The sequence below is a fragment of the Podarcis vaucheri genome (genome assembly GCF_965113315.1).
Source record: "Podarcis vaucheri genome assembly, chromosome: 4".
NCBI lineage: Eukaryota > Metazoa > Chordata > Lepidosauria > Squamata > Lacertidae > Podarcis > Podarcis vaucheri.
The window spans coordinates 21,053,856-21,066,635 of record NC_138762.1 but is presented as its reverse complement, the minus strand read 5'-3'; the positions used below and the strand labels follow the sequence as shown (position 1 = coordinate 21,066,635).

General features: G+C 45.7%; 1 protein-coding gene across 2 annotated transcripts in view; it reads right to left on the bottom strand.

Annotated features, from left to right (window-relative positions):
• Window positions 1-12,780, bottom strand: part of ARHGAP42 (Rho GTPase activating protein 42) — a 164,579-nt gene that overhangs the window by 92,256 nt on the left and 59,543 nt on the right. For both annotated transcript variants that reach the window (XM_082219138.1, XM_082219139.1), the window contains exon 3: window positions 11,172-11,233. In XM_082219138.1, coding sequence (XP_082075264.1) covers window positions 11,172-11,233 — 62 coding nt within the window. The remainder of the gene's footprint in view (window positions 1-11,171; window positions 11,234-12,780) is intronic.

Sequence of the window (12,780 nt, the reverse complement as noted above, 5' to 3'; positions counted from 1 at the left end):
GGATGTCTGGGTTGGTTGAGCTTCAGTTCCGACTTACCTTCCAGGATCTAATAACATCAAAGGCATCCCTGGTGGACCAGTCTACACAACCTATTTAGTTCAGCAACAAAAAGTTGTCTATGGTAAACCGCTTTGGGGAATTGTTGCTGTTGTCACAATCAAGCAGTGTATAAATTTTATGAAATAAAGAAAAATAAATAAACCCAAAAGCAACAGTCCTCTCCCGCTATTCCCCCCTATTCAGGCATGGCCAAACTTGGCCCTCCAGATGTTTTGGGACTACAATTCCCATCACCCCTGACCACTGGTCATGTTAGCTAGGGATGATGGGAGTTGTAGTTCCAAAACATCTGGAGGGCCTGGTTTGGCCATACCTGCCCTATGTATTCAGAAGCAATCTGCCTCTGATTCCTGTTGGTAGTATGCAGCCATCGTGACTAGTAGCCATTATTGAATAAGCCAGGCTTCCTCAAACTTGGCCCTCCAGATGTTTTGAGACTACAATTCCCATTATCCCTGACCACTGGTCCCGCCAGCTAGGGTTCATGGGAGTTGTAGGCCAAAAACATCTGGGGGGCCGAGTTTGAGGAAGCCCAGATAAGCTAAATTACACGAGCACTTGAAAGCACAACATGAGTGCTGAGCATCACCAACTTCTTACATTTTGGGGGGAATTAAGTGCCTTGTTCCCGACAGGGTGTGACGCGCTCATCGTTTCAGAAGACAGCTTCGAGGGAAAGGACGAGAAACGGATTGCTTTCATAAATGAGAAAAGGCAAGTGGCTTTGCCGTTTGAAATCCCATGCTACAATCAGTTTGCACTTTGGCTGAACCCAGCCTGGTAATATTATCTATCTCGTTCCCACAGAGGATGTGTTTCAAGAGAGAGAGAGAGAGACAGTGTGCACACCAAGCTGTGTAGTGCACCTTTTTTTAAAAAAAAATAATAATAATTTCATGCCAGTTTTGAAAGCTATGCAAGTTGTGTTGTGTTCTGCCACCTCAGCGAAAGGTTTTATTAAGTGAAGTGGAAATAGTAAAACCCTGAAGGGCATTATGCCCTACAATCAATGCTATTTGCGTGTTCAGACCCAGACCCCTCCCCCAAAATAAAATCACACATGGCTCAAATTTTGGTTTTGGTTTTTGACAGAATTTAGGCCACAACTTTATTGATTACAGAAAGTGACTGGTTACATAGGCTCTGGTTTGACTAGCTCCCTGCCATGCAGGTAGCGCTGACCCAGGGTTCCAGCATAGGTCTGCCAAAGGTGAACACCTAGATAAGCAGAAAGCCAGGAACGGGCTAACTCTGCCACCCAAATGCCCCCCTGGACTCAGGCACGGGCACAATCCCCTCTCAGGGGTTGAACAAACCATCAAGGCCCTGGATTCCTTTAACGGAATACCCTTCACACAGGGATGGCGAGAGCGTTCTCCCATCCCTATCACCTGAACCAGTGCCTATCCGGAACCTTACAAGTTGTGACGATTTGCTACGCGGCAGGCGAAACCCAAATGGCAACAGCCAATCAGCCAAGTGGGGAAAATTCCTGCCATGCCCCTGTCCCAATGACACAAGACACACGATGGCATAGCAAGGTCAAGCGCAAAGCCCTAAAAGTAGGGAGAGGTGGGCGGGTGTTCCGAATGCATGTGCCAAAAGAGGAAGCTCTGGGTCACGTGCGTGGGCATAAATAGGTCCCTCGAACCGTTTGGACTGCGTCCCATTGGCCAGATTGCACCCAGCTTCGAGGAACCTACCAATCGGGTGTTGTGGCTGTCCAAATGTACCCACCCACAACACAGGGTGTCGGTTTTCCAGGTCTCATCACAATACATGCCCTCTTTAAGGGAGGACCCGATTTGCAATATCTTTGCCGGCAGAGAGTTGTGAGGGGTTCCACACAGCAAAACGAAAGCATAAATTTCAGACTGAAGATCAAAGTTTCCCGGCTGGTTGCGTTCTGTTGTGCTCTCTTTGTAACGGGTTGGATTAAATCATAGCATCTCACTGGTCAGAAACAAAGGAGACAGAGGGGGCTTTTTTTAAACCAACACGGGAGTTGGCAAAAATACAAGAGATCTACATCAAAAGCTTCTTGAGTGATAGGGCTGAAAATCAAGGTAATGCCGACAGAGGAAAAACAGAAAACAAATGGTGGAAGGGCACAGCAACACTACACAATCTGTGTTAATTTAATTCTGGGGCCTTCCACAACCTCAATAATATGTTAGACATCACAAGGGGGTATTTGAGGTGTTCAAATTCATATAGTGGTTAGTACTCTGTGTTGTGGCCACAGCAACCTCGGTTCGAATCCAAGTCATGGGAAAAGTTTTATAGGGGCGTGGGTGGCGCTGTGGGTTAAACCACAGAGTCTAGGACTTGTCGATCAGAAGGTCGGCGGTTCGAATCACCATGATGGGGTGAGCTCCTGTTGCTCAGTCCCTGCTCCTGCCAACCTAGCAGTTTGAAAGCACGTCAAAATGCAATGCGGGAAGGTAAATGGCGTTTCTGTGTGCTACTCTGGCTCGCCAGAAGTGGCTTAGTCACGCTGGCCACATGACCCAGAAGCTGTACACCAGCTCCCTCGCCCAATAAAGCAAGATGAGCGCCGCAATCCCAGAGTCGTCCACGACTGGACCTAATGGTCAGAGGTCCCTTTACCTTTACCTAAAGAAACAAGGGTTTGGACGGGACCCTGCCTGGCTCAACATTCAAGGTGTTCCCCACTACTGCATTTGCCTCCCGCTATGCTAGCCATAAGGAGGCCCAAGTTATTAATTGCGGTGTAGGGGGAAAGGCAGTGGAAATAGCTGGCACTTCAGATGCCCTGGCAAAACATTTATTTTATTTTATTTATTAAATTTGTATACCACACTTCAACCAGAGATCTCAGGGCTGTTCACAGCATAAAAATATAGTATATAAAAACACAAAAGACATGATAAAAAATGAAGAGGGGAACACAAACAAATAACTCCCTCTCCTACAACAAACACACTTAAAAGGGGCGTAAGATGTCAATCAGCCCAAGGCCTGGTTGAAGAGTAACATATTTGCCTGGCGCCTAAAGGTGTATAATGAAGGTGCCAGCCGAACTTCTCTGGGGAAAGCATTCCACAGACGGGGAGCCACTGCAGAGAAGGCCCCGTTCTCGTGTTGCCAACCTCCGGTCCTCTTGTGGAGGAGGCACACTCTCCTTTCTGATTTGCCCCGTCTACATGCCTGTGAAAACCACATACTCTCTTGACGTACACAAAGGGAAGGGAGAGGGAAGCTTGTTTTGCTAGAAAGCTCCTCCTGGTTGTTCATTTGCTCTGAAACCTCCCGAGTCTTGAAACCAAAGCACAGCACCACTACGTGTGACCAACCCACCAAGTTCCCATGATCTGTGCATTTCTGGCTCCAATAATCTTCATCCTGAAACGGAACTCGCAGTTCAGCTTGGAATGGAATGTTTCGTGTCACTGTTAAAACAGTGGTTAAAAATAAAAGCTTCTCAGACGGGAAGAGTTTTAGAGCAATTTGCTCTCGGAGAAAGAGCAGCCAAACACTTAAGCATATCGTATGACGCTAGCATACCTGGTTCAATTTCTACCATGACCCCAGGATAAGCCAGTCAATTCCTGCACAAGCACCAGGGAGAAGAGAAGGAAAAAACCCAACAGCCCCCCCCCAAAGGGTGCCTCAAACAAAGCCTATTCTTGTTCCCATCGAGTCAACAGCAGCTCTGATCTGGATTTCAATCTCTTGGATTAAGAACACATGAAATTGGCTATCAGATCTCTTTAGCCTGCTGCTAATCATGAAACACAATAAACAGAAACAAAGGCAGCATGGAAGCTCATAGAAAGTGGCAACACAGATGTTCTCTAAATTCCACCCTACCCAACTAGAAAGGGGATGAGGGTCAGTTCACTGCTCAACATACATGCCACTATTTGGCTATATTACCCAGAGCTGCATGAAATAAGTCATCACCTTCATGTAGGGAAGGTCCATTGTTCTGCAGGAGACCATCTCCTTTCCATGAAGAAGGTCCCAGAGTCAATTCCTGGCATCTCCCGGTAGGACTGGGAAAGTCTGCAAGGATGTGCTTTCCTATTTAGCTGGGGTCCATTGTGGATGCTTCCAAGCAGGCGTTTACTGTGATGAGATAGATATTCTTCATGCATGCAGGGTTTCTTTCTATCTTTTTTTGTAGTGTCCTCATAGAATTGGAGAGTTGGAAGGGACCCTAAGGGCCATCTTATTCCAACCCCCTGCAATGGCATCAAAATGCCAGGCTGTATTCTCTACCCACCCACCTACTGTACCCTTACCCATTTAATCTAGACTTGCCCTTTCCAGGAAAAATCCTTTTTTTTTTAAGGTAGCACCTTATTGCCAGCAACTCAATGGATAGAGCCTAGGGCTTGCCGATCAGAAGGTCAGTGGTTCAAATGCCCGCGACGGGGTGAGCTCCCGTTGCTCGGTCCCTGCTCCTGCCTACCTAGCAGTTTGAAAGCACAAAGTGCAAGTAGATAAATAGGTACCGCTCCAGCGGGAAGGTAAATGGCATTTCCATGCGCTGCTCTGGTTCGCCAGAAGCGGCTTAATCATGCTGGCCATGTGACCCAGAAGCTGCACACCGGCTTCCTCGGCCAATAAAGTGAGATGAGTGCCACAACCCCAGAGTCGGCCACGACTGGACCTAATGGTCAGGGGTCCCTTTACATTTACCTTTTAACAACATTAAGCCCTCATATGAAAGCACCTTAAAACTGAGCACATTGTCTTCGATGCTACCATCTCCACACACTTGCTACCAGTGCTTTTTTTCTATAAAAATGTTTAGGGGTACTCTCATTTCGACCCAAGAAAATCATCATTTTGGGAATAGCAACAGAACTGATGATTCAGAGTGCTAGAGAAGAATTTAGTTTCTTCTCCCATTAGATTCACAAAATGTTTAGGGATATGCATACCCCTGCGTCCCCCCAGAAAAAAGCACTGCTTGCTTCCATCCAGCAAACACTACACAGATTTAGCTGCACATGTGTCTTTTTCTTGAGGGCAGATCTGCTGTTTTAATGTTCTAATGCAGGCTTCCTCAACCTTGGCCCTCCAGATGTTTTGAAACTACAATTCCCATCATCCTTGACCAATGGTCCTGCTAGCTAGGGATCATGGGAGTTGTAGGCCAAAAACATCTGGAGGGCTGAGATTGAGGAGGTCTGTTCTAATGCTCACTACATACTGGGCAGAGCAGGAGATATGGCACACCTAGCGTCCAATCCTATCTATGCCACCTGGTTTCAAATTGAAACCGCACTCGATTTTAATTTTCACTTTTTTGCACAACCTGTATTTTTTTGGGGGGGGGTATTGTTCGGAAACCGCTCAGGGCCTCAATGCGAACAGTAGATTAAAAATCCCATAAATAAAACAAAACAGTCCCACAGTGATCTCTGGGCAGTTCAGGCTTTTGCACTAGAAAGCCTTGCTCCAGGTGCAACATGCATGGCCTAAGCTTCTGAGTAAGGGAGGAAAGGAAAGAAGGAGATTCCTCTATTGCAGCCTGGCAAGGACACTATCTTTGCAAATGTGTACAGTGTGCTTTCTCCTTTCTGGGACATCAACCTGAGGATAATACCCATCTAGAAACAACCTTAATAGCGGAGTAAACTCACCAAGGCTTTAGATAGTAAAGATCTAAGCAGTTATGACGGCCATATAATGGAATGCACTTCCTAGAGAGCTTTGTATCAACTCCTACTCCAGTTTTCTTCCACCAAGCACATCAAAGCTTTGATTAAGGATGGACTGAGTCCTGCTGCTTTTAAGATCACATTTGCTCCCGCCTCATTTGTTCTACGTAACTAATTCTGAGGTTGTTTTCCATCCTTTGCCACCTTGACAGGTGTGTTTAGAAATGCAATTCAAGTACCGTATTTTTCCGTTTGTAAGATACCCCCATGTATAAGACGACCCCTATTCTTTTAACCCAAAATTAAGAAATTAAGTTGTTTAGCTTTTTGGGGGGGTACAGGAGGTCACTTCCACCAATTGCACACCCACCTGCCTGCCACTGCTGATCGCTTGCCACAGCCACTGCCGATCGCACATCTCGCCGCAGCCGCCAATTGCCTGCCCGCTCACTGCCACCAACAACCCACCCGCCCACTTGCCGTAGCCGCCAATCGCCTGCTCGTCTCATCACAGCCACCAATCACCTGCCCAATTGCCGCAGCCACAGCCAATTGCCAGCAGGCCTTGCCACAGCCACCAATCACCCGCCCAATCTCCTGCTTGCTGCTGCCATTAATCTCATGTCCCCTCTCTGCATTCACTATCCGTGTATAAGACGACGCCCAATTTTTGCCTAATTTTTTAAGCAAAAAGCATTGTCTTATACACGGAAAAATATGGTAACTGAAGGGAGGAATACGGGCTTGCCACAAAATGCATGAACTAGTGACTTCTGTCATAAGTCAGAGTGAGGTAGAGATGGAGAGAAGAGAAGAAAACCTCTGGACAGCAGGCTTGGCAATGGCAAAGAAACTGGGGTTCATTTTCCTGCCTGCCTCTGCTCTGCTGCCCTGCTAGCTGCTTCCCAAATTGGTGTCCGTTTGTTTTTAATTTAAAATGTTTATAACCCACCTTTCTGCGGAATTATGGCAACAGTAGTTTGGAGAGGATGCTAAGAAGTCTTCCCTCTCCACCAACATTTAAGAGTTCTCTAGAGAAAGAGAATGACTATTAAACAATCTTGATTCAATCCATCTATATATATGTAGATATGTCCCCAAGGGCTTATTCTGGCCTTCCCCACCCTCATCTTAATGCTTTTCATCTTCCTTGAGCTTCAGATAAATGGAAGGCTGATGAGAGAAAAAAGGAAGAACTATTTATAAGCTGCTCTCCAAGATAAATTACTTTGTGCATCTTCAAGAAGAGCCTTGAAATCTATACAGAGGATCACCAGACCAAGCAGGGGAACAGGATCATCAGATAGGCAGGGACACAGCAGCACCAGAAAACGTGTTGCTCTAAAAAGAAGGAAAACGAAACTCTACAGATAGTGAAGAAAAGTGAAGTGTGGCAGCTCCAGCTCTATTAATCTTCTGTAAGTAAGAACAACAGTGTTTTGTGTAGCTCTCGGTTTCAGAAATATAAAAAGATACATGGTTCTCCTACTCTGCAGTGTTCTAGACAAAAACTCCTGGGCACCCGAGTTTGTTTTGAAAGCCATTTTTCATTGGCTAGTAAAAAACGGACTGTGAGGTATTCTTTATTTCTGGCTGTGAATGACTACGATGGGAGCATTAAAGAGGCATCTCCATCTATCACGAGCGCTCTCCTGAATGCGCACAAAAATTACTCATCTAAATCTAATGCTACAATAGCAGTCCGCTCCGCCGGCAAAAACATCCATCCACTTTTCCAAGAGAGCATTAAGGTGGCTCGTATGGCAATGTTTCACGCAAGACACCAACTCTTATACACAAATTAGAGGCACCCAGCATGCCCCTGTACTTCTATATGAAAACTGAAAAACAAACCCTAATATATCCAAGGATGGTACCATGATCTGCTGTCTACAGCTATTTAGCAAGCCCCCAAACCACATGGCGCAGTCCTTTGCCGTTTCAGACAGAAGGGAGGGAGGGAGCTGCATGTTTGAAGGCTTCCCAGTTTTTAAAACGAGGCCTATCTGAACATGCAGAGAATTTGAAAACAACTTGGATCCACTTTTACCAACCTGCTGCTCTCCAGATCTTTTGTCCCATTAGCCGCGGGCAACAGATATTGGGAGAACCACTGTTTTTAAGTCCAATGACTGCTTGCATGGCGTTGAAGAATTGTAAGGTAAAGGTAAAGGGACCCCTGACCATTGGGTCCAGTCATGGCCGACTCTGGGGTTGCAGCACTCATCTTGCTTTATTGGCTGAGGGAGCCGGCGTACAGCTTCCAGGTCATGTGGCCAGCATGACTAAGCCGCTTCTGGCAAACCAGAACAGCGTACGGAAACGCCGTTTACCTTCCCACCGGAGCAGTACCTATTTATCTACTTGCACTTTGACGTGCTTTCGAACTGCTAGGTTGGCAGGAGCAGGGACCGAGCAATGGGAGCTCACCCCGTCACGGGGATTCGAACCACCGACCTTCTGATCAGCAAGTCCTAAGCTCTGTGGTTTAACCCACAGCACCACCCACGTCCCTGAAGAATTGTATCCAGACCTAAATTCATTATACATCTCTGACACATACAACAGAGAGCCAGCGTTGTACAGTTGTTAGGGTGTCAGGGTACAGAGATGCGATTTCCAATTCTCACAAAGCTTACCAGGTAACTTTTGGACTTGCAGTCCAACCTGGTTCACAGGACTGAAGCATAAAAAGTGGGCGAATTGTGAAAATACATCCTGGATTTCGCAGGAGAATGCTGAGCTAACAGTGATCACCATCACAAGAAGCGTAGTTTGCATTTTCCCTTCCCTGCAAGCTAACAAGCATCCTTGGCAAAGAAGTTGGGGGGGTGGGCAGAGAGGACGATCTGAACTTTTGCTTTGGTGTTCCGATGGCTTTATATTGGAGATAAGACTTTTTATTATATTTTCTTCATACAAGTCAAAGTTAAAATGTGCTCTCACTTAAAAGGTCACTGCAAGCACCTCGCTAAGGTTAATAGATTCCCCATTTAAAATTTCACGTCCCAATGCCATTACCGTAAAAGGAAAACTATGAGCTGAAAGAATGCTGGATATTTAAGGAGTCTGATAGTTCACTATATATGTATATAGCTTGCAGACTTTAATGTTCTTCCTGGACTTTGAAAATAATTACTCCCTTGTTTGAAAGCTTTCCTGTTAAACTTTAGCTTGTAATAGACTTCAGAAGCAACAGAGGAATGGTGACCAGCGCCTGCCAGGTTTTAGTACTATAAGTGGGCTGCTTGAACAAAAGAAACCTTTATCACACAACTAGTTATGATGCATAGGGACATGGGTGGTGCTGTGGTCTAAACCACTGAGCCTCTTGAGCTTGCAAATCTGAAGGTCGGCGGTTCGAATCCCCGCAATGTAGTGAGTTCCCATTGCTCAGTCCCAGCTCCTGCCAACCTAGCAGTTCGACAGCATTCCAGTGCAAGTACCGCTGTGGCAGAAAGGTAAACAGCGTTTCCGTGCACTCCGGTTTCCATCACAGTGTTCCGTTGCACCAGAAGTGGTTTAGTCATGCTGGCCACATGACCCGGAAAGCTGTCTGTGGACAAACGCCAGCTGCCTCTGCCTAAAAGCGAGATGAGTGCCACAACCACACAGTCACCTTTGACTAGACTTAACTGTCTAGGGGTCCTTTACCTTTACCTTTTAGCTATGATGCCTACATGTAAAGTTAGCAACTGGAGGCCCTTGGGCCAAATCTGCCCTATGGAAGGATGCTAATCTGAACCACTAAGAGCTTGGTTCAGCTGCTATTTCAAGAATAAAGCTGGGTGGCAGAAGGAGAATTTGGCATGCTGCCATCAGCACTTTGGGGAAAGAGTGGGATAAAAGTGTGATAAATAAAATGTCCCTCCGCTGACAACCCAACAGAAGAATATGATGACAGTGGTGGTGGCAGCAGCTGAAAGAGATGTGGTTCACTAGGGAAGAGCTGAAACTGAGTATTAGAGCAAGTGCTTTGCATGCCAAAGGTTCCAGATTCAATCCCCAGTATCCTCACATAAGCGCTGGGATAAATCCCTGCTTGAAAGCCTCAAGAGTTGTCAGTCACTGTCGCTGATACTGAACCTACCCAACCTAAGATGAACTTATAATGTCTGGTTTCAACAGATGCTTAACTCAGTCTTTTAGAAAAGTTCATGTAGATACCAACAAAAGGTAAGTTCGGTGTTATTCACAATACCGAGAGATGCTAGTGGAATTGTAGATAGATGTTAATGAAGTTGTAGACAGGGTGCCAACGTTTTGCACCTGTTTCGTCCTGGCAGTCCAAGTAATCAAGAGGCCACTGTTCACCCCCAGTGGGGCCCTTTTACTGGGGCTTGCAGGTAGCACACTCCCAAGATAGTTTTCCGAGCTTCGGTGGTCTAATCTCGAAGTCTTGATTCGTATATTGTTATTCGATCTTATAGAGAATACTCTTTCTTGGCTTAAGATTAAGAGACTGATTAGGAAGCCGCTTGGAAAAGTTAGGTTGAGAATCTGGCACATCACCTGTCACCCATTCCCTTTCCCAGAAGTAATCTTCAGCAAGGATGCACACTTATGGTTGAAGTCTAGAAAATAGGATCAAATGTATGTGGTCTGAAGATGGGACACTAGGCACACAAATTCCCGGTGCAGGCAGTGGCACTAGCACCAGGAGGAAGAATCTCAGAATCATAGAACTGTAGAGTTGGAAGGGGCCCTGAGTTTCATCTAGTCCAATCCCTTGCAATGCAGGAATATGCAGCTGTCCCATACGGGGATCAAACCTGCAACCTTGGCCTTATCTGCTCCAGGTGCTAACCAACTGAGCCATTTTGTAAGAAGACAAGCAGCTACATAGTTCTGCACCCTAAGCTGCAGCTGAGCATCATTTCAGAAAAGAAAAGAAATCTAAATATCTGGAATTTGAAAGAGAACTTGAATTTAAGTCTTGAAATGTACATTTTGTTTCATTTTGTATTTAGTGTTTAGGGCGCAACTTTCCCCAAAGCCTACCTTTCCAGATACCTTCATACTCTAGTAGAATATTAATGAAGTGGCTGTTGTAAGCAAGTTTTCTTCAGTTCAATATTTTATTGTGTGCATTTCTAACCCTGCCTTCCCCAGAGGAAGCGAGTGATGTTCTGTCCAGGCTCAAACCAAACCTAGGCCTGCTTGCTTTTGCAAGTTTGTTGCGTCACGGACCATGTCCTAAACAACAGCTCAACAACCATCTCCTGTATGCATCTGGGATGAACAGACCGCACTTTGGCATTCAAGGGCACCCACTATGGTAGAAGGCATGCTAAGGTCAACGTTGCAAAATGTGCAGAACTCCCAATAATGCCTTCATCTGGGGTTTGTCAGGAAGCAGTGAAAACAACAACAACAACAACAACCCAGATTCTTGCATGCTGAGATTTCCATAAACATGAATGAAAAACAGGAGCTTTTCCAGGAGAAGAAAAACACTGAAGGAACAGACTTACCAGGCGTCTTCTCTCCTCTTCTACCGCAATCAATAACCGGGCAAACTCCTTCAGTGACTGGGCTATGAGAGAAGAAGGCAGGGGTTGGAAACAACAAGGCAGAATGAATTAATTTATATTGCAAAGTCATTGCTGGTCTTCATACAAGGAGTAAGTGGCGCTTATGAATTCTTAAGGTTCCCCCTTGAGGTAGGGGAACGGCAGCAGTGAAACTGGCTTAGATTTGTCACGCAGGACTATCCTCAAGATCCCTTTCTTAATCTACAGTGCAAGGCCCCGACCTCTCCCAAGAGGCAACAAATCCATCACAAATGGAAGCCTCCGGGAAGAGCCCCAGAAATCAAAAGTCAAATGCTCAACACTTCAAAAACCTGTTTCAGGAGGATAAGATTGTCTCCGTACAGCATGAGGAGACCTTCCTTGGAAATGGTATACATGTTAAGTCTTGCCCTGGGAATGCCATAAAAAAGCAAAAACAAAAAAGCCACAGTTTCCCTGCAGGGAGAATTCAAATTTTAAGCCTACATTTCTTCTTGTGTGAAAGGCAGGCATTCTGGGTCCTTGCCTGCGTGGTTTAGAGCAGGGGAACAGCTACTTGTTACAGCAGCCTTGCCCACCCTAGTATGCTCCAGATGTTTTTTTAACAGAATCATAGAATGGTATAATTGTCGGGTTTGAAGGGACCCTGAGGATCATCTAGTCCAACCCTCTGCAATGCAGGAACAGGCAGCTGTCCCATACAGGGATCAAACCTGCAACCTTGCCATCAAGCAACTGAGCATGATAGAAGCTCTGCAAATTAGATTTCCTCCTTTTTGCAGATTAGGATATTTTTTATTAAAGAGGGGAGACAGAATATACAGTGGGACCTCAGGTTAAGTACTTAATTCGTTCTGGAGGTCTGTTCTTAACCTGAAACTGTTCTTAACCTGAAGCACCACTTTAGCTAATGGGGCCTCCTGCTGCTGCTGCACCGCTGAAGCACGATTTCTGTTCTCATCCTGAAGCAAAGTTCTTAACCTGAAGCATTATTTCTGGGTTAGTGGAGTCTGTAACCTGAAGTGTATGTAACCTGAAGCGTATGTAACATGAGGTACCACTGTAAATCGGGATGGATTTTGAAAGGTTGGTTCAAATGACCATGCTCTAAGCAACTGAGCTATCCAGCTCCCATCAACCCCGGCTAACATGCTCATGGCTGGAGCTGATGGGAGTTGTTGTCCCAAGCATAAGGAGGACACCAGCTTGATAACGGCTATAGTACAGAATATCTGCCATCCATGCAGTGGTAGGGAGGTGAACAACTCCCTAGGATAGGTACCATTTTCAGTGTTCTTCCTATATGTAACACAAGTGATAGGTGCACCAGCAAAAATGGTACCAAGACTCCCTGCCAAATCCTCCTGCCTGAATTTATTTGATTACTGCAAAGAAATAGCATCTAAGGAGAAAGAGGCGGTTTCCGTCTCTTCGGCGGATATATTCTGGCCAAGAAAATATCATTTATATTCATTCTCTGAAGTGCGCAATCATCTGTTTTTCTAATCAAGAGGTGCTCTCTTCTGAGCACTGAAGGATAAGGCCACATTCCATTCAGTGGTAGGCTGGC